Genomic DNA, 24,490 nt, shown 5'->3' with positions numbered 1-24,490 from the left:
AATTTTTTTTTTAAAAGGAGGTGAGGATTTCTGTCCTGAGCCCAGGCAATCGCAGCAAGTCTGTACAACTGTTGTATAAAGTGTAGTTTTAAGACCCCAACTTCTGTACAACCACATGAGGCTCAGCAAGGACTGCTCCACAAAAGAACCTGGACTGGAGACAATGCTGCTTTGTTCTGAAGCTGGAGAAGCCTGCTTGGGGCTAGGAGAGCACTGAAGCAAACCTTGTTTGAGGGAGGTGTGAGACAAAAGAGGAGAAGGACAAAGTAACTTAAATAAAAAAAAGATATTTTACTGTACAAAAAGCAGAATGAACCTTGTCTTGCCTCACGTATTCTCTTGCACTCTCCTGATGCATTCCCGCACATGGTTCTCCTCACAGCAGCTGTACACACCTTCCAGCAGAATCTGAAACAGGAAAAGCATCAGCTTCCATTGCCCTGGCACACTGAGATGTATGGTGCAATCAGCTGTGCTCAGATGCCCTTGAGATCAATACAAAGTGTATTATCCATTGCTGTATATCAGGTCCTCTATCAATTAAGCCAAGTACTAACAGGGTGGGTGGAAATACTGTTGGATTTAAGAAACAAATGGGCTCTTGCATGCACCATGTTGTTTTGTTTGTTTGTTTGTTTGTTAAGGGGGAAGAGCAGAGATAAATTATTACTGGGTCCCCAGCTCACCTTCACTTGTCCTTCAGAGCACCGATCCAGCAGGATGAGGCACTCGGTGGCTCTCTGGAGCAAGGCAGCTCTCACTGGCTCTGGTGTTGAGCCCTGGTCAGTGTGGACATCCCAGATCATTTTCAGTAGGGCTTTGAGCAGCACAGGGAGCCTGCATGGCATTCTGAGAAAGGAAAGAGCGTTGCATGCCTTAATATAAAACCTCTTTGTGAGCCAGGCAAAAGCACAGCCTTGCTTTGCAGTTCCAGGCAGAAGTTGTTAGTGGCTATTTACACGTGAATCTGGATTACAGGAAACAAATGCTTCAGTGATGAGGCTGAAGGAAGTTGCCTCTTTCTGAACACCCACCAGAGGAAAGACACAGGCCCTGAACACAGAGGTAACTTTAACAGCACAGGACTTGCTCCACAACTCTGCCACAGGGTACATAGATTGACTTTTTAGGCAAGGTTACGCTTTTAGAGCAGGAAAAAGATAAAAAAATAAAGATTTAACTTTTGGGCAGGGTTTTTCAGGAATGCAGTCGTGCTAGTGATTGCTCCCTGTGAGAAGCTTCCCTCCAGGTTTCAAGGCCTTTGCCTCAGATAACACTAAATCTAGCTTTGAAAGGGCCGATATCCATTCAGGAGATGCTTTCTGCAGCATCCTTCACCCCAGACCAATACCTGGGCCAAGCATGCTCTATGGTGCACTGCAGTGTCTCCAGTATTCCCAGTCTGGCTTCTTCCTCAGGGCCATCAGAGACTTCCAGGTAACCCAGGATAACCCTCTCTAGCCTCTTCAGGTGCCGTGCTATCAGGATGCCAAGTCTGTCAACACAGAGCACGCACTGAGGAGGGAGATGTATACCAGGGACAAAACAAGGTCCTGCAGGGTTGTGGTTGCTGCTCTCACCTCTGCACAAAGGCAGGCAGGATTCTGGCATAGACCCGCCGCAGTGCGAGCCGATGCTCTGGCTCCATGTGGGTCAGAACCAGCTGCAACACCTCATCACAGGGTGAGGTTGGCCTGGGCTGCTGCCGCTGCCGCTGCGCTCTTTCCAGGACAGGCAGCAAGTCCAGCAGGCACAGCAGTACTGCCTGGTGCAGGATGGGAAACCTGTGCAGTCCCTCTGACATAAATTATACGCAGTTTCCAGCCCCTACAGCTGCAGCCCCCATAGACTTTCTGCCTGCTTCCCCCCTGGCTGGCCTCTTCAGCAAGGCTGCCGCCACCTTTGACATTGCTCCTGAAATCTGCTGAGTTACTTTGTCCCCTGGATGCAAATACCTGCTGTTAACAACCTGAACTGTGAGCAAACAGGTTCTGCCTCCTCATGCTTTTAGCTGCCTACCCCACGTAGGGCTGATATGCAATAACATAAGGCAGATTAAAATTAAGTTCTGCTATCTTACCTGGATGAGAGGAGCCTCTCGTGAGTAGAGGTGATTATAAAGGGCATGGTACACAACCTGAGCCCTGTTGAACTGGCACAGATCAGCACCTGGCTGAAAGAAAGCACACAACATTATTCCCAAGCATCACCTTCTGTGCTCACTTAACCTAATCAGAGGGGAAGTATTCACAAACCTAGGCTTTGTGAAAACAGCACTCAGGAACATTGCTTACAAGAAAGTGGGACCAGGTGCCATAGCAAATACAGCTTGAACCTTGCCATGCACAGGAGCAGCCACTTTCCCTTGCCTCCCCAGCTGCTGCTTGGCAGTTCCCTTGGCATTAATTTAATACCCCGTCCTGTAAATCATTGTTAGGTTGATGCATGCATCATCTGAATTCAAAATATGGCAAAGGAAATCTTTGCTTGCTGCAACAGATAGGAGAAATACAAACTTAAAAAGAGACAGCACGGAGCAAGGGGGAAAACTACAAGGTTAACAGAAGAACCAGGAACAGAAACCTGACAGGTATCCAACCCGCCCTTCCTTCAAACAACAGCCAGGAGGAGATCCAACTTCCCCTTACCACATTGAGAACGATGTGGTGCAGGCAGTGCACACCCAGGACTTTGTTCTCCTCCCAAAAGTCATCCGAGATGAGCAGCGATGCAGGGAGGACATGCTCCAGGTGCTGGCTGAGCCATGGCCGGGTGATGTGCAGCAGTGTCCAGGAGAAGACATGCTTGGTGGCTGGGTTGCGCTTCCAGGTGTCTCTAGGAATACAAACAGGAGCCCAGAGAATCATTGAATAGTTTGAGTTGGAAGTTGCAATAAACTTTTTCCTTATATTGAGCCCAAATCTCCCCTCTTTTAGTATGAAACCATTTCCCCTTGTTCTATCACAACAGACCCTACTAAGGAGTCTGTTCCTTTAGATACTGAAAGGCTGCTTCGAACTCTCCCCAGAGCCTCCTCTTCCTGAGGCCGCACACCCCTCAGCCTGCCCTCACAGGGAGGACGTTCCATCCCTCGGATCATTTTTGCGGCCCTCCTCCTAACGTGAGCTCACCCTGCACGAAGTCACACACCAAATCTCCCCACGTTTCCCACTCAGGACCCGCTCCTCCCACTCACTTGCCCAGCCGCGGCCTCAGCAGCCTCATCACCGCCGCGAATCCTCCTTCCTCCTCTTCCTTCCTCCCCCGAAGGAGCTCCGCCACCGTCCCGCAGCCCGCGGCCCGTACCAGAGCCCCCAGCAGTTCCGTGGCCACAGCGCGGGACCTGACGCCGCTCCAGGCGGCCTCCTCGATGTGCGTCACCGCCAGCACGTAGATGTGCCCCATCACACGCCGCAGGACCGGCTCCACGGCGGGCCCCAGCGACTCCTCGGCCTTGGCAGCCTCTAGCTTAGCGAGGAGCCGCAGGAACACAACGCCGACATCGGCTGCTCTCTCAGCTGCGGCCGCGTAGGCGCCGTCCCCGTCGCGGAGCTCAACCGCGTCCTGCTCGCGCTCCGGGAGGGCCGCGAAGGCGCTCAGCGCGGCCGCCAACTCGCCCAGCGCGGCGGGGCTCCCGGCCCCGAACAGCCACCGCGGCTCCGCGGCCTCCAGCAATGCTCCCAGCTCCGTGATCACACCGGGCCGCTGGGAGAGGAGCTGGCCGAGCTGCCGGAGCACCTGCTCGGCCGGCGGCTGAGGCTCCATGGCACCGCGCGACCTACGCCGCTCCAAAAGCCCCGCAGCGCCTCACAGCGAACAGCAGCTGCCTTCACGCTGCCGTAAACCACGCCACGACCACAAAGCGCGCCACTGTCGTAAAATCAGATTCTGCTGTAAATGGCGAAGTGGGCGTGGCGCCGCGCGAATAAATTAGCATAGGTAATAAGAACGCTGTACTGAGTTATCGTGCAGACCCGAAGACGCGTAGAAAGGCGATGAGAGCAGAACTGAGCTGCGTCCGTAGGCGGGGGACGAAAGGTGCAAAAGACAACGGGAACAACGAAAAGAGGCCGCCTCGCCGTGAGCTCCGGGTGAGGTGCGCGGCAGTAGGGGCGGGCGCGGAGGGCCGCGTTTTCGATCCTTCCGGTTCATAGCGAATGATGAATGGGAGTGGCACGCGGTTGCGTGACGTGTGCGCCCTCTGTTACGACGTGCACAGCCCCTTCTGAGCGCCGGAGGGTCGCGCTGGCGAATCAGCAGCTGACGAATCAGCAGACGTGTTTCGTTACGGGTTTTAATTACAGGAGCGAAATGACGAACTTCGTGTCGGTTTTGGGTTCAGCTCGTGGCTGGGTTTTCCCGTTTTCAGGGTATTTTAGGGCGCTTCAACGTTATTGCGCAGCCCTGCTGTTTTCTGCCCCGCACCAAATACTCGCGTTTCAGCCCGACTGACAAACATCCGTTTAATCTGTTTTACGCAAACCTGTACATTTACATTTCTCCCCCAAAAGGGGGGGAGGCTGAGAGTCCGGAGGGTTGGGGTACAGAACGCTCTGAGCAGGGAGCAACTCAGCTCCACCCAGGCGGTCCCTGCAGAGCACATTGGGGTACAAACAAACACCCCCTACCCCCCCTCCCCGAAACAAAGCGACGCACCGTGAGCCAAACCCCGGCTCACAAACCCCAAATCCTTCAGGATTAAGCTTTCATTTTCCTGCGAAAACCGGTGGGGCCGCTCACACCATTTCATCCAGCAGAGTGCCGATGCTGGCGTGGGGCTGGGCTGGACCTGCCATTGGTTTGTTGCACATGGGGCACACGCAGCGCACTTCCAGCCACTTCACCAGGCACCTGCGGAGCAGAGACGTAGGAGGATGTAAATCCCCAGAAAGGAATCCCCTGCTGCCCACACACCTGTACTCACTTTCGGTGGAAGGCATGCTGGCACGGCAGCACCCCCAGCTCCTCCTTCACCTTGAAGTCCTCCAGACAGACGGCACAGGTCTGCTGCAGGGGGTGAGAAAGAGGTGAGGGTGAGCAAGAATACATGGAACCCAAAGTGATGTCCATGCACAGCCCCTGCTAGAAATGCTGTGGCTGGGGAAGCCCTGCTGCTGGAATGCCTCTCCCCGGGTATTCCCAGCCCCACGCTGCTCAAGGAAGGGTTTTGCTTCCTGATTTTCAACCCAGAACTATTGATTCCAGCCTGATGCTGACACATCCCTGTCCAACTCTGTCACCATACAACCCCAGGAGCCTCAGCTCCATGTGAGCCCAAAGGATGGAGCTGTGATGAATGCACCATACTCACCCCATGCACATTCAGCCTCCGGGCATCGCCTTTCAAAACCACCTGGGAAGGAGACAGCAGATGAGTATCAGGAGCAGCTGGGGACTGATCCAGTGGTAGGTTTCTATGAAGCAAGCATGGAGCTGGGAAAAGTCCAAGCTGGACAAACAGTGCCCGTGTGCTCATCAGCCACCTCAAATGGGGCTCCGGGCTCCTGTGGGACAGACCCAGCCCTTAAGCTTCACTGAAATGAGCCAGGCAGGGGCAGGTTGAGCTGGGCACCGCAGCTGTGTGCCCATTGTGTTGGTGGGTAAGCTGGGGACAAGAACCATCACACCCTGCTGCATCCCAACCAGCTGCTCCCACCTCCTACATTGACCCCACATCTCTAGAGGCGTCTGCAGAAAACAGCCATCAGCCTTACCTCCTTGTACCCAAATCTCTCACTCTGTGCCTGGTGCCGCAGTTTGCTAGAGATGGGGAGAAAAAAAAGCACCGTGAACTTTACAGCATCCCCAAGAGGAGCATCTGAACAGCATGGATACAGTTCCAGGATGCTCCCTAAGTCCCCCTCCCAAAGCCCCTCTCCTGCAGAGCCGAGGGCTCTGCTCCACCTGCAGGAATCAGCAGCAGGCAGCGATAAGGGCCGACGGCCCCAATTGTTTGCCTTCGGAAGTCATTCGCGGCACAGGAAGCGCCCTATTTCCAGCACTCACCCACTGGCAGCTCCCAGCCCCACCACGACCTTGGCCGAGACAGACAGAGGAGAGAGCTGCTTGCAGAGCAACCCAGCAAAGCATAGGGGGAATGAGAATGCTTGCAGCCTTCACTTCTCCCCCAGGCCAGGCACTGAGGTGTGCTCCCAGAGCTCCCAAATGGCTGAGGGTTGCAGTGGGGCTGAGGCATCCTGCAGTGAAGGACAGAGCAACTCGAGCCCACAAGAAACGCCAGCTGCTGCTGCTGAGTTTAAAAATAGCCTTCCCTGAGCTGGGAGGGGAGTGGAAAGACATCCTTCTCCTGTGCAGCACTGCTCCTTCCCCTGCCCAACACAATGCATTGCTCTGCGTGGTCCCCTGGAAAACAAGAGCCCCTTCCTGCGTTTCCTGCCCTGCTCTGCCACAGGGGACCAGGGGACTGAGCCTGGCCCCAATCCTTGGGACAGAGCCTTGTGATGAGCAGCTCTTGTGCAGTGGGACAAAGTGATGGGCACAGTGGTCCAGGCGCTGCGGATGCTCCTGGATGATGAGTCCACATCAGAACAGCAATCAGTGCTGCAGGGTTCCGGCTCACCTGATGAAGTAGCAGCAGAAGATGAGGCTGAGCACGAAGACAAAGATGCCGGTGCCAAAAATGATCATGTAGATGTTGAGTGGCAGGTCCTGGAATGTGATGGGGGGCATCGTGCAGGGTTTACTGGTGTAAATCAGCCCCAGACTGCAGGAGCACCCTTTGAGGGGAGAAGAAAACTCAGTATTTAGATTAGAAAAAAGAGGAAGAAGAGGTGAAGAACAGAAGAAGATGAAACTTACCTTCTGCCATGCCATACAGGATATGCCATACAGGGTAGGAGGTCACCCTGCAGACCAGGGCAGGAGACGTGTGCAGCTCCTGCTCACTCCCATCTGTACTCTCCCAATGCAATCCCCAGAGCCTCCCATCCTCTAACAAAAGCCCTGACACTGTCTTCTGGGCTGGAAATCAGAGATCTCTGCGGGGGCAGCACCACTTCTTTTGCCAGCACTGACTGCTGCATCTCCACAGACGCTGAGCTGCTCTCCAGCAGCATGATGTGCCCAAGGCAGATCTGTGCACTGCGAAGGATGGGAGGCATCCAGCTCAGGGATGTGCATCAGGTGAGCATCTAGGCTGCAGGAAACGAGGTTTTCCTGCCTACAGAGGGCAGAGCCACTGCTGGCCTTTGCCTCCTGTAATTGCTTGACGCAGCCTATGTGCCACTCATCTATGGAGCATGAAAGGGAGGATTTGTTTGTTGGCTGCTGTTCTCCCAGCATTCTGCTCTCCAGACCACCAGGTGCAGGAAAAGACAATAGGAAAGGGTTGCTTTTTTGTTTGTTTTTTTTTGTTGGGGATTTTTTTTTTCCCCTGCTGGAAATGATTGCAGGGGGAAAAGAAAAAAATATATTAAAAGAACTATCTCAGCTTTAAAAAAAAAAAACCCACGGAACAAGCACATGAGGTAATGCTGTGTGCAGGGTGCACAGACTGCTCAGCAGTGCTGAGGGATGGAGCAAGGCTCACTTTGAAGGTGACCAAAAGGAGAACAGTTGTGGCAACGATCATAGTCCATGAGCATGCAGATAAAGCAATGCTGCTTCCACGTGTGAAAAGCTCCACTGCCACAAGAACTACGGCACCAGGAGCAGCCCCAAAACAAGCTAAGGGTTGGGAAGCTGAGTCCCATTTGGCCCTTCTTTTGATGGGAATGCAGGGCTGTCCCCACTCTTTGCCACTCACACACTGGGATTGGCAGAGCAGTAACACGGAGCAGGGGCACAGATGAGGTAGGAGAGGAGAAGCTGTAACTTACAGCCCCGTACTGAAGGAAGCAGAGAGGAGCAGCTCTGACACGTCCCTGCCAGTCGCAACACAGCTGGCAGGGTTAATTTTAGACCCACTAGCTTAGCAAGGTTCATTCCTGCTAAAAAGGCGCTCAGGAATTCCCAAGGGCCAGAAGGGAGCACAGCTCCGGGCAGTGCTTGACCCAGCTAAGGAGCAGGATGAGTCCTGGAGCAGCAATCCCAGCCGTTCCAGCCAGACCCCCCGGCTCCTGCATCTCTTCCCAATGGAATTTATTAGCAGGACGGGCGCTGATTTGGTGCTGGGATTAATTAGCACAGCCCTTTGCCTGACAAAGGCTTTTGTATTTTTAGCTCGAGAGGAACAGAGCAAATCTGGTTTTAATACAGCAAAGGCCCGATGGGCACCAAACCCAAACCAACCAATGTAAGCCTCCCCAGGGCCAGTTCTGCACCTGAAGGCAGAGGCCTGGAAAGCAGCAGGCACGAATGGTGACTCTGTCTGTGCAGTGCTTTGTGAGCTGGATGCAGGCATGGGGTTTGTGCTGAGCACAGCTTCTCCCTCACCCCCAATTCTTGTTCAATCAAACAAATGGAAAACTCAGCAGGTCATTAAATAAAACCATTCTTTCCACTCCCGCACAAAAGCTATGAGCTTTGCATCACCAAAATTGAATGCAGCTTCCATATAATTTTTGCTGTGATGCTGCAATGGGCTTCCTGCAAAAGCCTGCCCTGTGCCAACAGCTCACAGCAGGGACAGTGCCCACCAAAGATCAGGGCTGGGGACCACCAAATCCCCCAGAGAACAGCTGAGCAATGGGAGGAAAAGCTGTGATGCCAAAGAGGAGCTGCAGTTCCAGGCCAGCGCAGCACATACCTTCTGTTATGAAATGGGGAGCACAACTATTTGTGTTGAAAACTCAATTTCTTTGCTGGATATCACGTTTATTCGCACCAATGGCCCCGATTCTGCGACGATCCTCACAAGTATACAACAAAGCAATTTTGCTGGACACCATTGACTTAAATATTTGTGAGGTCAGGGCTTAAGGCCAAAACACACACGTCAGATGCTTAAGGCCAGTCCTAAACCCACATCCTGGCCTTTACACAAGGGCAGGCTCTGTTCTCAGCGCTGCCCAAAGCCCAAACAGGAGGAAGCTGGGAGAGCTGTGGCCGCTCAGAGCCTCCCAAAGCAAATTCTGTGCCTGGGACTGCTGCATTTGCTGCTGAGGAGCACTAATGCAGCCCACGAGGGCAACCCACGGCTGGCACACGGGCAGCCTGCCTGCCTGCAGGAGCACTGCTCACCCCAGCTGCACAGCACACGCAGGGCATTGCGTTACAGCAGAGGAAGCCACTGGTTGCATTATATTTAGCTTCAAAGGCTGTAACCCCTCCATAAATTAAAAGAACCCGGCCTTTGTTGCTGAGGCAGAGCTTTGATGGTGGAATTCCCAGCTCAGCTTCTCAGCTATTAGTCATAAAAATCAACCACTTCTCGTTTAAACAGAACTCCCTCACATGTGCAAACAGTTCCATGTTTCTGTAAGTTTCTTTCAGCCAGGAGCAGAGTGAGGAGCCGTGCCTCGGCTCCACTAACATAAGTTTATTCCACAGACACGTGGGAGAAGGGTTTGCATTTGGAGCAACACGAGCAAAAACGCTGCAAGTTTCATCAGCAGTGGGCTTGGAGCTCTGGAAGTGAACCAGAAACAAGAGGGAGGTGACCCTGACCCTGACCCTGACCCTGACCCGAGTCCACGGAGCTCCGGGAGAAGCCAGAAGGCACCGCCCGGGACGCGAAGCAGCCTGGAGCCACCCCAAACCCTCAACCCCATCCCGGTTAGGGCTGCAGCCCCAAACCCCGGCCCCGCTCTCACCGTGGCACCACTGGAACGGGGGCATCCGGGAGCGGCTCCGCGGGGCCGGACCGGCTCCGCCGTGCGTAGCGCCGGGCCATGGCCGGGAGCGGGGCCGGGCCGGGCGGCAGGGAGCGGCCCCGGCCCCTCAAACTCCGCCCCGGCCCACGGAGCCGCCCCCGGAGCCGCCCCCGGTCTCGGAGCTTCGGGTTCTGCTCGCCCCGAGCCCCGCTCTGCGCCGGGGAGGAGAGCATCGTGCATCCCTGCGAGACGTCCCGCACGTTGGATGGGGCTGCTGGGGGATATCCCAGCCCATGGCAGGAACGGGAGCAGAAGGATTTTTAGGTGCCTTCCAACACAAACCCTTCTGTGATTCTGTGCATCAGCTGTCCGGGGAGCTGTGCTGCAGGCGCTGAGCTCCCAGTGACTCTCAGCCTTGTGCAAGCGATGCAAAGGAGATTTGGGCATGATCAGACACTTCCCTCGATGAGCAGCATCCCTCGCTGCTCATCGACCTCCCAGCAGAGATGCCCGGGCACTGCCAGCATTCAGCAATGCACAGCACACCCAGCAATGCACAGCACCCAGTGATGCACAGCACACTCAGCAATGCACAGCACACAGCAATGCACAGCACACCCAGCAATGCACAGCACCCAGTGATGCACAGCACCCACAGCAATGCACAGCACAGCACATACACAGCAGTGCACAGCACACCCAGCAATGCACAGCACCCACAGCAATGCACAGCACATACATAGCAATGCACAGCACACAGCAATGCACAGCACACCCAGCAGTGCACAGCACACCCAGCAGTGCACAACACACCCAGCAATGCACAGCACACGCAGTCTGACAGTAATTTCATTCTCTGATTCACCCCTTTGTGTCCTGGACTGAGGATCAGGGAGGACTTCTGCCCATCCTAACCCTGAGCACACCAAGGCGATGTTCTTCCACACCCATGGCAGATTTGCAGCCTGAACACAAAGTCTGTCTCAAAGCACACAAGGGATGGCCAGATTTCTTCCTTAGCACTGCCTTTATTTGTACAGGTTATCACTAAGCACGGAGGACACCCAAACACTATGAATAAAGGCCTGTTTGCCGGGGACCATACGCCAGACCTAATTCACATCGCTGCACAGACCGAAAACAAATGGGAAACAAGACAAGGAACACACACAGCTTCAGTCTCCTGGGAGGGAGAGATGGGACAGGCTTGGCAGATGCATCTGCCACACGGGAGAACCAACCCTTGAAGGCTTCCAGGAGCCAACAGGGGTCCAGAATAACCTGAAACGTGGGGCCATGTCTCTCCAGAGGCATCTCTGCATGAGCAGGCTGGGAAGGAGGCTATGCATTAGGCCTACCTAAGTGGCAAGATTACAGGTTGAGGGCCTATGCTTTACCACTAGGAATAGCTCGCATGTCTGTGGACCCCCTCTGCTGGGGGAGACCGGTTTCATGGAACCCATTAGCTGCCAAGCATCTGCACCAAGAGGAAAACCCTATCTACCTCTGCCACTCAGTGGTATGGGATGAGCACTGCGCTGCTCCCACCACACAGCCCTTCTCATCCTCCTTCACGCGCTCCTCTTCAGCCTCAGGGCATTGTCCAGGGCGACCAGCTGGCGCAAGAACCCCCGGTTGGGGATGATGCCACGGTGATCCTTGACTGTCTTTATGGCTTCTACGAGGGGCATGTGGTGGCGGATCATGAGGTAGGCGAGGACCAAGGTGGCCGACCTGCTCACCCCGACAGCACAGTGCACAAGGATCCTTCCTGTGGGTAAAACACAGGGGGGCTGTGTCACAGCAGGGTGAATATCCCAAATACAAAGTTACTGAGGATCCAAATTTGCTGCGTGCATCCTGGTGCTGAAGTCAGGCGTGCAGCCTCCAGGGCTGCAGGTAGGGCCTCAGCTATAGCATGGCTATGATGCACAGTTGTCCCCTCCTTGGCAAAGGGTATCAGAGCAACAGGGTCTCCCAAAACAGTCTGAATAGGAGCAGCCACAGTGCTGGACACAGGCTGAGGCTGTGACCCATGGGGCCAGGGCTCTAATATGGCCCATCTCCTCTTTGGAGGAGGCGATCCAGACCAGAAGATTGTTGGACTAGATTGCCTTAGTGATCTTTTCCAACCTTAATATTTCTATGATTCTGCAAAGACATCAGCCTGGAAGTAGCTTTGTTTCCTAGGATGCCAATCAGCTTTCCACCCACCCTCCGCACTCCCCACGTCTGTCCCAGCGCTCTTTATCACTGACCTTCATTCAGCGCCTGATGGATGAAATCAGCTGCAGGATAGAAGTAGGGGCTCATGTCAAAGGAGGGAGAGTCGTGGGCCTCGATGCCCAAGTAGCGGATGCCCGTGCCCTCGTAGTACTCTGCACCCCCTCTCCATTTGCTGTGCGAGGCGTTGAGGATGTGGGTGATGCGCAGGTGAGCCAGCTCACGCCGGTTGGCTGCTATATCTCTGCAGGGAGGGAGAAACAGTGCAGGAAAGTTCCAGGTTAAAGAGAAGTTTCAAATGTCCTGGTCAAGCATTTGCATCTGAGAAAGCCAAAGGAGAAGGAAAGATGCTGAACTCAAACTCACAGTGATAGGTAATCTCACAGTCCGTGGGCACATGGTCCTTCCTCCTCCTTCAACCCATGTCCTCCTCTCCCTCACTTTCCCAACTTTCCTCTCCTAGTCTCCTCCATTTCAAAAACCATCCCTCATCCCCTCACTTCTCATCCCCTTGCGATACATACTGATCTCCCAGGTAGAGTCCCGGCCAGACCTCATCAGCATGGTTACAGGCTGTCTTCCCTGTGTACAGCAACCGTTCGAGCTCGAAGATGCTGAGGATGGGATGGTGGTTGCGTTCCTCCCGCACACCCCGACTCGGTGACCTGGTGCTGTTCCTGGAGAACCGGGACAGGAAAGCCATTGGAGCTGCCGAGACCCACAAGGCATACCTGTGGGGTCTTGAAGGCCGCAGAGTGGCCTGGAGGTCTCTTCTGCTGCTGCTGCCACCCACGGTCCTGTGATGGAAGCGGTGGAGTTGCTGTTAGAAGGATGGGGAGCTCCCACTCCAGCCCTGCTGTAGAGCTGCTGGCCTGAAACAGCCAGGCCCAACCTTCCTGCAGAGAAGGCAGTGTACAGGCAGCTATCCAGTGGTTCCCACTGTGAGACAGCATCACCTACGGTCCCTTCCAAGAAGCAATACTGCTGGGGAGCAGTTTGCAATGCCAGGGCTGAGGAGGGAAGCCAGAGAGGCAGCCAGATTGCTGAGTCTCCATGGGCTGAGGTTCTGCTCCAGCTCCACAACTTTGGGTTGAAGCCATATTGGCAAGAGATGCTCCATACAGGACCACCTTCCTCCTGAGCTGGCTCGGGGGCTTTGCCTGCCAGCAGAACAAAGCCAGCTCAAGAACTGATGCTGCCAACCTGTGATCAAAAGCAACGAAAGGCGGCCAGCTCTGGGCAAGCCACCAGGATTGGGGAGGAAATGCCCCAAACAGGTGGAGGATTCCATATGGCACCATGCAGAGCCTGGCCCGGGCCCAGACTGCTGCAGACCAGGCACAAAAGCCTGCAGGGAGGGAGTGCAGGATTAACCCCTTCTGAGCACAGCAGTCCTGCTGCTGCTTTTGAACATCAGGGCTGGTTTCAGGTGGGAAAGAGTTAAGTGGATGAGAAAGCTCATTTTACAGAGTCGGTCCTCTGGGACACAGCTCCACTCTCAAACCTTTGGATCATGGTGATACAAGTCACCCATCTGCAGAAAACCTCCCTGGAGCAGTGGCAGTCCCTGCAGCCAGGCATTAGCTCAGAGCTGCCTTCTGCTGCCCAACCAATGCAACCCCCATGCAGTTCCCCTTCCCACCATCTTGCTGCTGCTCTGAGCTGCCTGAGGGACAGAAGATGTCCCCAGGGCCCACACCGCAACCCCAGCAGCAGCTCAGTGCTGCCCACTTCTCCCAGGGACCCTGGGAGAGGAAGCTGAGTGACACTGGGCTGGAGCAGATCACATCTCCCTGCTCTGACATTTTGCCCAGGGCACCTGCCAGCAGCCAGCAGCATGGAATGGAGAAGCCTCCAGCCATTTCTTGGCAATGTGCGTAGGAGAAAAATATTGCAAGGACATAGGGGAGCTCAGAGGGGGTCCAGAGACCCCTGTGTGTCCTCCTCCCCTTGCCCTGTGCCTGGGGAGCTGCACAGAGAGGTCAGTGCTGTCTGCACCCTCGTCCCAGGCACTGCTCCCCAGTTCTGAGCAGGGCTGGATCTCACTCTGACACATCTTCTCTGCCCTGATGAATTTTGGACTCCTTCATGCTGGGAATTCAGACTTGGCAAAGCCCACCTGGAAAAGGGATTCAGTGTGGCTGCGTGCCGGGCCCTTAAACCTTGGGTGACCTTGGCTGCAGCGCAGCCACATGCCACCATAGGCAGCATGAGGAAACAAACAACAGAGGGGTCTGAAAAAAAACACCACGTCATCATTACGAGGCTGTGCTGAGCCAAACAGCAGACCCCCTTATTGCTGCAAAACCAGCAATCCATACCTATGGGGGGGGGGGGATGCAGCTCTAACCTCAGGCCCAGAGCTGGCTTCCAGCATCCCACCCCCAGCACACTGTTGTGCCTGAAGTGCTGCAGGGGAAGAGAAACTGCCCCGCATCCGAGTACTCAGGACAGACCCCACCCTCCCCCTATAGGCACCCCATCAGAGCTCACAGCCCGCTCTGCCCATGGCTGCTCGGAGCCCCTCTGCTTGTCATGCCATGCTCAGAGGGAGGGGAGTAGCAGGAGAGCTGCCTGGAGCAGAGCACGCTCCCGGAGACAGACAGACAGACACGCAAGAGGGAGGAGACGCCCACCCTGTTACTCTACCTTGGTGAGGGCTGAGATGTCTCTGCTCCAAACGTGTGGTGTGCTCAGATCCAGTCGGCCATGTCTTCCTGCTGCTGCCGCCGCTGCTGTGGAAAGGCTGATGTATGAACATCTATTTTAAGGCATGACATGTCCAGAGGCAGGTTTGTTTATATCATGCTGTGCATGGATGGATAAGGGAGGAATGAGGGAGACGGACACAAACGCTGGCTCTCGTACAGGCATGCACACACCCGCACATAAATGCCCATTACTACGCAGACAAAAACAACAGCAATAATAGCAGCTTTGCTCTCACTCCTCCTCCAGCAAACCAAAGCCCCGGGCAGACAGAGAAGGGGAAAGGAAAGCTCTGATGCAATGGTGCTGGTGGCATGGTTAGCATCATCGTACCTCTGCAGCTGTCTGTGGAGGATGCTCTGTCATTTCTTTGTGATAATTGACCCTGATGAGCTCCCTTGCTGGGGTCTGTTAAGCAAAGCTGGGGTTTGGTGACAATTTCTTCATTTGTGAAGGAAATAAGCCCTGGGGGGGGGGTGGGAATCTGTCTTATCTATTGATACAGTCATGCCAAAGTCAGGGATAAAAAGAGGAAACTCAGAAGACTGAAGCTTTTTGTTTTGATGTCTTCTAAATGACATTGTTCATTTCAGAAGTGCTTCAGTATTTCAGTCGAATATTTCTCAGGCAGAGCCCTTTGAAGTGCTGGTGTTCAATTTAAGTTTGCTACAAATCAGAAAGTAGGAGAGTGGGGGGGAGAAAACAATCTGAGAAGGAATGGAAACGCGCTGTTTCAGAGCAAACAATCACCCTCAAGTTTATGGCACTCCAATTAAACAGAAAACTTTCTGCATAGTTGTGCATCTTAGGATGCAACCTCAGGAGCTCCAGGGCTGAACTCAGCATCGCTGTGCAGCTGCCCTGTGCACTGCTGCCCTCCAGGCACGCTGTCAGCTGCCTCTGCTCCCTTTGGCTCCTGTTCAGCACGTGGGAAGATGCACCCAGAGGCCCCACAGCAGACTCCCAGGGGAGCACAGGTGCCAACAGGGGACAGCCCCAGGAAGCCCTGTCCCTGCTGAGCCAGTATTTCCATGCTGTGGAATGCTGCCAGCTCAGGAAAGCCTGTCCTATGTCTCATCCTGAGCAGAGGGTTTGGTGCCACTCACTGCAGAAAGGCCCCACTTCTGCCCTCCAAAGCATAGCGGCCAAGTGACCTATAAACAAATTTGCAGCTGTTGTGTGGACAGCTTTAACGTGGACCCTCTCCCCATTCCTATCCCAATAGTCTAAGTTGTGCTTCTAAACAGAAGTGCCAACAACTTCCATCACAAGAGGTGAAATCTGAATTAAAAAAGCCCAACATGAAATAAAATTAGATGGATAAACGCTTTGGCAGAGCATCGCCTGTAGGGAACTTACTGGCCATTTAAAGAGAGGATTAGTAGTCGGTATGTTTTTATTCCAACAATACTGGAATTGCTTTGTAAAGCAGCCAGAAGTCTCCAACAAAGCCAGTAACTTCTGAGATAATGACATCTCTGACGGTTTGGAATGTCTGGGCAGCTGCAGTGAGGAGTGTCAGCAATCTACTTCTGCAGAAGGGAAGTTTCTCAGACACAAGCCAGACCTCCCTGCCTCACCTCCTCCCTTTGTTTTCCATAAACGGCGGTGTTGTAGTGCAGACTGATTCACTCCTTGCTCCCTGGCAAGATTTATCAGCTCAGTGTCCCTCCTGCAGCACCTGTCCTTGAGGACAAGAAGCCAAAGCCCCGGAGTTGGGCTGCAGGCTGGGGGGGCTCAAGCTGCACTCGGTGTTTGCTGTGACTTGCACATGCCTTGCTCACTTCCCCCACCTCCTGACCACCCTGTTGTTGCAGCTCCATCCCTCACTTGTTTTGCTCAGCTACGCACTGAAAAGCCAAAGTCACCAAGGCACAGGGAGAGAATTGAGAAGACAAACCTGGAAAGCCTTTCACCTGCCCACAGTTGCCCCAAGAGTGTTCCCCTGGGCAGCACCCAGCTGCAGGACCAACCACAGCATCCCACAGCTCTGCTATCCTGCCAGCTCTACCACTCCACGATGCCTGAGTCCCACAGCTGCAAAGGGCTTCTGGTGCTGGGCAGGCAAAAGCTGTGTGGATGCATGGCTGGAGAGGAAGGGAGAGGCATGCTGCAGCTTCCCTGAGCTGTGGGCATCGCTGCAGAGAGCTGCTGTGGAGCTGAGCAGCTGAAGGGCAGCACAGCAAAGGTTTCCTGCATCCCATGGCTGCAGACCTGCTGCTGAGGGGGGTGCTGCCATACAGCAGGGGTGGGATGCTGGCACAGGCAGTGCTGTATCCCCATATCTCAGCTATTGTCAAAAACTGCTGTGCACAGCAGGCCTTCGGCGGCGAGGGCAAAGCAGCTGCTTTCAGCTCAATTAGAGGCAGAATTGGCTCCCAGCAGAATAAGCAGCACACCCGCAGCTCCCAGCTGTCCCTCCCCTCCTAAACGGAGCTCAGAGCGGGGAGGAATAGGGGTTGGGGTTCTGCAAAACCCACAAGCAAGCTGCAAAAAGGGCAGCTTGGAAAAGTTTGCAGATCCGACCACTGGAGGCTGCTCTGGTTATACATAAATCACCACTGTGCGCATTGTCAAACATGGAAAACTCAACCCAAGGAAATAAAGGGCAGGGGTTAGAGAGTTTCTGAGCTGCTTTTTCCTGCCTTTATACTCCACATGCATGCAAATGCACCGTAGACTTCACAGCTCTATTTTAAAGATCAGAGATCAATCACTTCACGCAGTAAATGCTGCATGTCCAAAAGCCACCTGGAAGGCACAGGAGCCAGAGTTTATTACACTCAATCACAAACAGAATGGATGTATTTCATCCAACATTCACTGCTCGGCAGACCCACTGCAGAGGAGGGAGAGAGTGCAGAGGAAGCTGCAGAATACAAGCAGAAAATTAAGCCTCCTATTAGCTGGCAGTCAGGGCAAAAAGGCAACATTATGGAGAGGAGCAATGTGGGTGGGAGCAGTGTTGCAGCAACAAACTGAGGGATCTGACAAATGGGCTTTGCTTGGCACTGAGCAGCCCAGGAGGAGCTGTGTGCTCAGGTGGGATCAGCGAGCACCCAATGGGGGTGAAATCCCTTGCACTGCTCTCTGGCTGTGCTGTGGGGTGTGCTGCAGGCTGCCTCATGAAGCATCACAGAACATTGGTCTGCAAGAGGCTCCTGAGGCCACACAGCCATCCCAACGTGGTATCAACTCCATCAAAGCAGTGAGGAAACAAAGAGCAATCTTCATTCTCTATTTGCTTGCATATAGGACAGGAATGAAGATTTCTTTGGGGTCTCCATCCATGCTGTAGCTATTCTGGAAGGAAACTGCAAAGCTCGAGGTTACCTTTCCTGGGGCTCTCCCAAATCTCTCCATTCTCTGGGACAGCAGTTGTGTGCTGTTAAATCCTCTCCCAGCCTCCAAACAGAAGTCTGCTTCACCATAAGAGTGGGATCGAAGGCAACAAACCCTTGGAAGGAGGATGTGCAGGAACACAGCCCCTCTGTGCCCACTCTAGAACAGACATTAAAGCCTCATCGCTTGGCCGGATCGATTCACTGCTGGAGGGGCCACTCGAGTTCTGGCAAAGCTGAGATATTTTCCATTAAAAGAAAGGAAAAGAGGGGGGGGGGGGGAAGGAAATAGCACCAGACTCATTGTCCGACAGCTGTAAAACCCGCAGAGCCTCAATTTGTGAGGAAGCAGTCCTTGTCCAGAGGGAGAGAGACAGCTGCTCTCTTTGTTGCAAACTTGCAGTGTTTATGATTACTTAGCGGGGAGACTCAGAATTGCTGGTGGACGCGTTTTGCCTGTCATCCGCTGTCTTGTTAATGTCAGGAGCAGCCTGGGATAAATCTGAGTCGCTACAGCATACAGAGGAAAAAAATCACTAAGAAAAAAAATACAGCTGGAAAAAAAAAAAAAAAAAGAAAGTTGCTGGCAAAACACGCTGTGAAATCCTGATGGGCTGCTGTCTGAGTGCTCACTTCAGCTTGTCTCTTCTTGTTAGCAGAGAGGTTGGGGCACAGCCCGAGCCCTATGGAGCTGGTGGGAGGTTTGCTGTTGACCTGATGCTCATTGAGCTTAAATGCTCAGAAGGATGTCAGAACTTAGAGCTCAGATGGAAGAGAACTTCGCAAGCCTCCCCTGGATGAGAGGGCGGCTGAGACACAACGATCCCCATTAACAAAGCTCAGCTCCTCACGCTTTGTAAAGCCTAATCCTTCAAGACGAAGGGCACATCTATCATAGCAAAGCACTCTTCAGAGCAGCACCAGTCAGCACTGGAAGCTGCACCTTGAAAGCAGCGGGGGGGGATGCAGTGTGGGATGCTCACCCAGATGTTCCCTCCCCATGGCAGCTGCTGGGACCTCCAAGAGCTCAGCTGCTGCTCTTACAAATCCAAAATCCTTTGGGAAATCTGCTTGAGAGAAAAAAAAAGAAGGAATGATATCAGTGCCGGGGTGGAAATTGAGGGCAGGTCCCTGGCAAATTCACTCTGAATTGTAGGGATGCTGAGACCTCTCTGTGATTATTTCTTTTCTCCAGCGTTCTCAGACCCAGGTCTGATCATTGTGAGCTCAGGCACAGAGTGCTGCCTTTCCCATTGCTGCTGCTAACACAGTGGGGTTCTGTTCTCTATGCACCCCAACACCCTGCGCTGCTTTCTAAAGCGGGGAGAAAAGCTTAGGGCTCAAATATAAAGTCATTGAGTTGGGTGCCTAATTCCTTTCAATCTTCTTTTTATTTCCTAGCCTCAGGGCTCTGAGGAAGCGGCTGGTTTGATTTGATGAAGAAAAGAGCTGTTCCATTAACAGGTCTGATGTCTGAGAGGGTTCTTTCAGCTGGGGATGGATCTCAGCACCCTTTACCAGGCCACACTTGCTGCTAGATCATATTTTCTCTTCAATGACATTACATTTTAAACGGGCTTTCACTGTAATAACATTTGCAGTAATGAAATCACTCTGCTGCACAGTCTTCTTTTAACAGCACAAATACCTGAGTTGGCTACAAAGGGAGATTTAAATGTCACAGAGGATGTGCTGGATGTGTCCATCAGGAGATAAGGCTTCTCTTTGTCGATGAATGGAGACACAACAGTGGCTGCCGGGTGTTCGGGGCACAAAGGCTCACGGCAGCTCCTTCAATAGGAAGAGAGGCAGCTCAGGGGAGAGGCAGATAATACAGAAAGCTTTCAAATCTCATGCTGGCTATAGGGCTCCTAAAGATGGAACAGCGACAAGGCGTTTACATTTGCAAATGAAATGGCTCCAAAGCAGCTCCTCTCTGATCTCAGGTTGCCAAAGGAGGTTGTGGATGCTCCATCCCTGGAGGCATTCAAGGCCAGGCTTGGATGTGGCTCTGGACAGCCTGGTCTGGTGGTTGGTGACCCTACACATAGCAGGGGGTTGGAACTGGATGATCATTGTGGTCCTTTGCAACCCGGGCCATTCTATGATTCTCTTGCCTCCAGACTTCAGCATTTGCTCTGAGAGCAACAATGCAGGGCTGGGGAAAGGGAGGAAAGGCCATTGCCCCGGACCAACCCCACCTGAACCACTGAAACTGACAAGCAAAAAATGGAGCTGCATCATTTCTCTATCGTTGGTTTGCTTAGAACAGACATCTCCCAAGCAGATGGAAGTTCTGGTTTCTCTTGCACACACTCACGACCATTCAGGCCTGATTTGCTGCAGCTGGTTAAACCCCCAAATTATCTTCCAATTTAGACCGTGAGAAATAGATCTCCTTTGAAACATGTGGCTGCTGGATTCCATCCCTTTGCTTATCTCCAGAAAAGCTCTCCTTTGGTTGGTTGATTTACTGCAAAAAAAGGGCTACAAATCCCTGCTCCCATCAAAACCAGCTGTAAAACTTCCAACATCTTAAAGGGAAGATTTCTCTGTTCTGCCTCAGGGGTGTGGGGGGGTTTTCCTGTCCTTTTTTTTTTCCATAAGTGAAACTGCTCCGTCAGTGTGTTGAAGGGCTACATAGAAGCCACTGCATTCTGCTGCTGGCTCTGAGTGGTGACGCTGCCTGTGCCTGCATCATGAGCCCCACTGCCACCAGCAGAGACAGCAGCATTGCACCTATGTGGGAAGTGCTCCTTTTTCAAAGAGAGGATGGTAATGAGGAGAAAAGGAAAACGTTAGGGCTGATGGTTTAGGGCAGACCACATCATCTGCTGTGCCACCTAATGCGGCTATGAGAGGAGAAGCCTTTCCCTCTGCAGTGATGTTTGGTGCAGTGGGGAAAGGGACCAATTTTCCACCTCTGTTTTTTGCAGAAATGTTAATTTTAGCCAAAAAAAAAAAAAAAAGGTCATGAAGGACAAAAGATTGGGAGGTGGTAAAAAAAAAAATGATCCTCCTTCTCTTCCCTCCCCAAAGACACAGCAGTCTGAAATGCTTTGCCTCATGGAAACAGGCAGCAAAGGGTGTTTTGGCTTTAATAATTCTAATTATTCCACAGTATTGTGAAATAAATTAGAAACCCAAATGAAGTCAGTGTCCCATGGCATTTGGAAATGTACAGTCACAGAATGCAGGTATCTAAATCTATCCTGAGTTCTGTATCACATAGACAGGGCAGAAAATAATGGAAAATACACTTGGAAATGGGATAGAAAATTAAAGCCCACACTTCTGTACGCTGAATGCTGCATAGATATGTGGGGAGCTGAAGGAAAGCAGCCCTGAAGCTTCCTGCACACTGCTCCCATGCCTTATCCTTCCTTTTCCAGACGTGTCTCTGGTGAGGTTATTTCACTGTTTCCCCCTCTCCCCTTCTCCTGTGGGAAATGCATTCCCCTCACTGCAGCTGTTGGTCTCTCAGGAGGGGCTGGGAAATGCAAAGGGATTGGGCACTTAATGGCTGTGAAATCCATGCAGGTTTGAATGGGAACCCCTGGGGGTGTTTGTGGGGCTTCCCTGGAGATCCTGCCCCACGGGAAGGGTCTGAGTGCAAGCAGGGAAGGAACTCACAGTTTTTCACAGCAACAAAGCAAGAAATTCCCAGCCCCTATTGCATGGCACAGCTTTTACCCTGGGCACAGCATCCAATGAGCCATAAGCCTTTAACAGAGCAGGAAGCAATTCCTACAGCCAGGTATGAGAGCTGGGGACTCGGAGCACTCTCCTATAGAGGCAGCATAAATATCAGCACCCTCACCCATTATGCTGAAGCAGGAAAGGCCAAAGCAACGCTGCTGCTCCTGGCTGGTTATTGCAACACTGCACACAGGAAAGCAGATACCCTGAAAGCACCAGGCAGAGCCTGGGAGCAGAGGGCAGAGCCTGATGGGCTGAATAGGATACGACAGCAGGTGTGTCCAGGTGAAGCCATCCTGGTTTGGGATGCTGCTGTGCTACAGCTCCAGGTGATTTACACTGCCCAGAAGCAGGAGGAAGAGCTTTGTTACACCTCCACACCACACATTTTGCTGACAGCAATGCTAACCCTCCTCGGCAGGCTGTTATCTCCCCACACACACCTGGGAAAGCTGGTGCTTCAGCAAAAGCCTTTCCCCTCCATTTTTCTCCATGGAGCAACAAAGCAGAATGAGTAGCATCTGTTTGACCATGGCCATCTCAGTTGTGCCAAGGGGTATTTTACCCCCCCACACCTGGAGCCAGGGCAGAAATCCAGCAGCAGCCATCATTGCAGCACCAGCCTTTATCTGCTCTGTGCACCTGGAAGGCATTCAGGGTAATATCCTCACAGCTGAGTTGCAGCAGAGGCAGCTGAGCCACCTGCAGCAGGTGTTCAAATGGATGCCCGTGGGGAAGAGGGCCACCAGCGAGTGCTGCCATCCCATCATTAAAATACAGACACCGAGCCATTAAGGGAAAAATACACACAGATCATCTGCAGGTCCTAAGTCGTACCAGATGATTCTCGGAGGGAAGCTATCTCACTTTGGAAGTGCTGCCTGAAGGAGTCCTGCTATATAGGAGCAGTGAGATGGTCCCTGTGCGCTCTGGGCAGTACCAGCTGAGCGTCACACAGTCCATCTATCTTCATGTTCCTTTCTTCCTGTGATTTACGATGTCACATGGAAGCTCGAGGCTGAGCAGGAAATGAAAGCAGATTTCCCACTGTGACCCCCATCTTTGAGTTCCTCCGCACCTCACCGGGTCCTCATGCAAATCCACAGTGATGAGATCTCATTGGACTCACAGGACCACAATTCTGAGCTGCCATACAGTGGGAGATAGTGCCTGCCCCAGGGAATTTCAATATAAGCAGCCAAGAGAGGGTAGAAAAGTATTTCTGTCTGACATCCCCTACCTGCATCCACACGGCCACACCAGAAGTGCTTCCTCTGCTCTCTGCAAAGTATTCAGCAGCCACAGCTCTGCACAGTGCAGTCCCTTCCCTGGTGTTGCTGCCACTGCACACTGATGGGACCCCTTCTGTTCTTAACCACTTTGCTGAGCAAATGGAGGCAAAGGATGAGCAGAGCCGGGGCATCTCCCAGCAAGGCTCAGCTCTGCTGGGCTGCATCTTTTGTTCTCCCTCATTGCTTCTGCTGGCTTTGGCCATCTTTCTTCATAAGTTTCCCAAAAGTGACAAGGGCAATTTATTATGTGTGCACAAGGCCTTGGGAATCTCCTGGAGGCATATCATTCCTGCTATTATCCTCCTCATACGAGGAGCCGTTGTTCTTGTCAAGTTCGCTCGCTTCCTCCCCTGCAAAGAGAAGAGAGGGTGCTGGGGATTTTTCATTAATCATTCTTATGCTGAGAGCTGTAGCTCCCGTCTGCATTCTGATCACTTCTGATCTCTGCCACCATTTTTCATGGTAGCACTTATGAGGATTGTTTTATGCTGCTGACTCGAGGTGCGTTAATGACCAACCGTTTGGTTGGGCCAGAGCAAAGCCTTGCATTTAATGTATGCTCCAGTGGGGAAAATCTACTGCAGGGATATGTTTTCTTTCTTCTATTTTTCGAAGAAGATGCCAAGAGTTGCAAAGAGTGGGGGGGAGCGATGGGAAAGGCTAGAAGAGGGGGGTTGGTGTGATGGAAGTAGATGGTCTTAAAAGGTCCCTTCCAACCCAAACCGTTGTATGATTCTATGATATGGTGAAAGGAGGGAGAAGTGAGCAGACATTTCTGCACCTGAGCTGGGAGCAGCCTGCCCTCCCTCGGGTTCCTAGTTCTAAAAGCTGCACTGATGAGTGCAATAGGTGATAAGTAATCATGACAAAATGTGTAATTTCTCCTGTCACTTTTGTTCTGAGTCCTTTTGAAAGGCAGTGGGACTGGGCAGCGTTGTCCCATTTCCTCTCTGGAGAGCAGTGAAATGTGTGGTATCCAAATATAACAGCCAAAGTGGGCCCTGGGTGAGGTCCCTCTCTGCACTCCCCATCCCTCGTGCTGACCGTGGGTTGGCTCCCAGCAGATCCCAGCACAGGGATCACTGCTCCTTCCCTCAATGCAGGACTGGCACTGTAAAATTCATCTCAAATGTAATCTCATCCTTCTACACAAGGGTTGGGAACCGGCTCCTGCTCTGCACAGTGCATTGTAATTCTGACCCGCTGCCATCTCATTTTAATACAAAAAAGCATAAAACATAGGAGGAAGAGATTGGAAAAGACTTTCTGGACCATGCAGTTCAGCTCCTTGAGATAAGAGCTCGTCCGCTCTCTGTCACGTTCTCTCTTAACACCTGAATGCTCCCTGTGCCACTAATTGTGGTTCAAGACCAGACTTTTCAGTGCTCACAGACCTCTCTCAGTGTGTGTTTACTCACAGCACGGTTGCTCTTGGACTAACAATGTCCTTTAGCTTAAATAGCATCTCCAGCGCTAACACTAACAGTAATGATGGCTAATTACGAGCCCAGAG

General features: G+C 52.8%; 3 protein-coding genes across 3 annotated transcripts; all 3 read right to left on the bottom strand.

Moving 5' to 3' along the window:
• Positions 1–327: 327 nt before the first annotated feature.
• On the bottom strand, positions 328–3,765 carry TTI2 (TELO2 interacting protein 2; the record flags this gene model as incomplete). Its single annotated transcript, XM_079547545.1, has 7 exons — positions 328–408; positions 687–849; positions 1,352–1,495; positions 1,581–1,765; positions 2,081–2,173; positions 2,649–2,835; positions 3,197–3,765. 7 exons carry the CDS (start codon positions 3,763–3,765, stop codon positions 328–330), a joined length of 1,422 nt encoding a protein of 473 aa, XP_079403671.1.
• A 971-nt stretch (positions 3,766–4,736) lies between these two features.
• Positions 4,737–9,738, bottom strand: RNF122 (ring finger protein 122; the record flags this gene model as incomplete). Its single annotated transcript, XM_079547336.1, has 6 exons — positions 4,737–4,851; positions 4,925–5,007; positions 5,312–5,353; positions 5,715–5,760; positions 6,581–6,737; positions 9,714–9,738. 6 exons carry the CDS (start codon positions 9,736–9,738, stop codon positions 4,737–4,739), a joined length of 468 nt encoding a protein of 155 aa, XP_079403462.1.
• A 1,546-nt stretch (positions 9,739–11,284) lies between these two features.
• On the bottom strand, positions 11,285–12,639 carry DUSP26 (dual specificity phosphatase 26; the record flags this gene model as incomplete). The annotated part of the gene is made up of 3 exons (XM_079547369.1): positions 11,285–11,480; positions 11,968–12,180; positions 12,461–12,639. The coding sequence occupies 3 exons, from the start codon at positions 12,637–12,639 to the stop codon at positions 11,285–11,287; spliced, it is 588 nt and encodes a 195-aa protein (XP_079403495.1).
• Between the last annotated feature and the right edge of the window lie 11,851 nt (positions 12,640–24,490).

This window comes from Tetrao urogallus (assembly GCF_951394365.1).
Source record: "Tetrao urogallus genome assembly, chromosome: 27".
Classification (NCBI taxonomy): Eukaryota; Metazoa; Chordata; class Aves; order Galliformes; family Phasianidae; genus Tetrao; species Tetrao urogallus.
The sequence above is the reverse complement of the archived record's forward strand: the minus strand, read 5'-3'. Positions and strand labels throughout refer to the sequence as shown.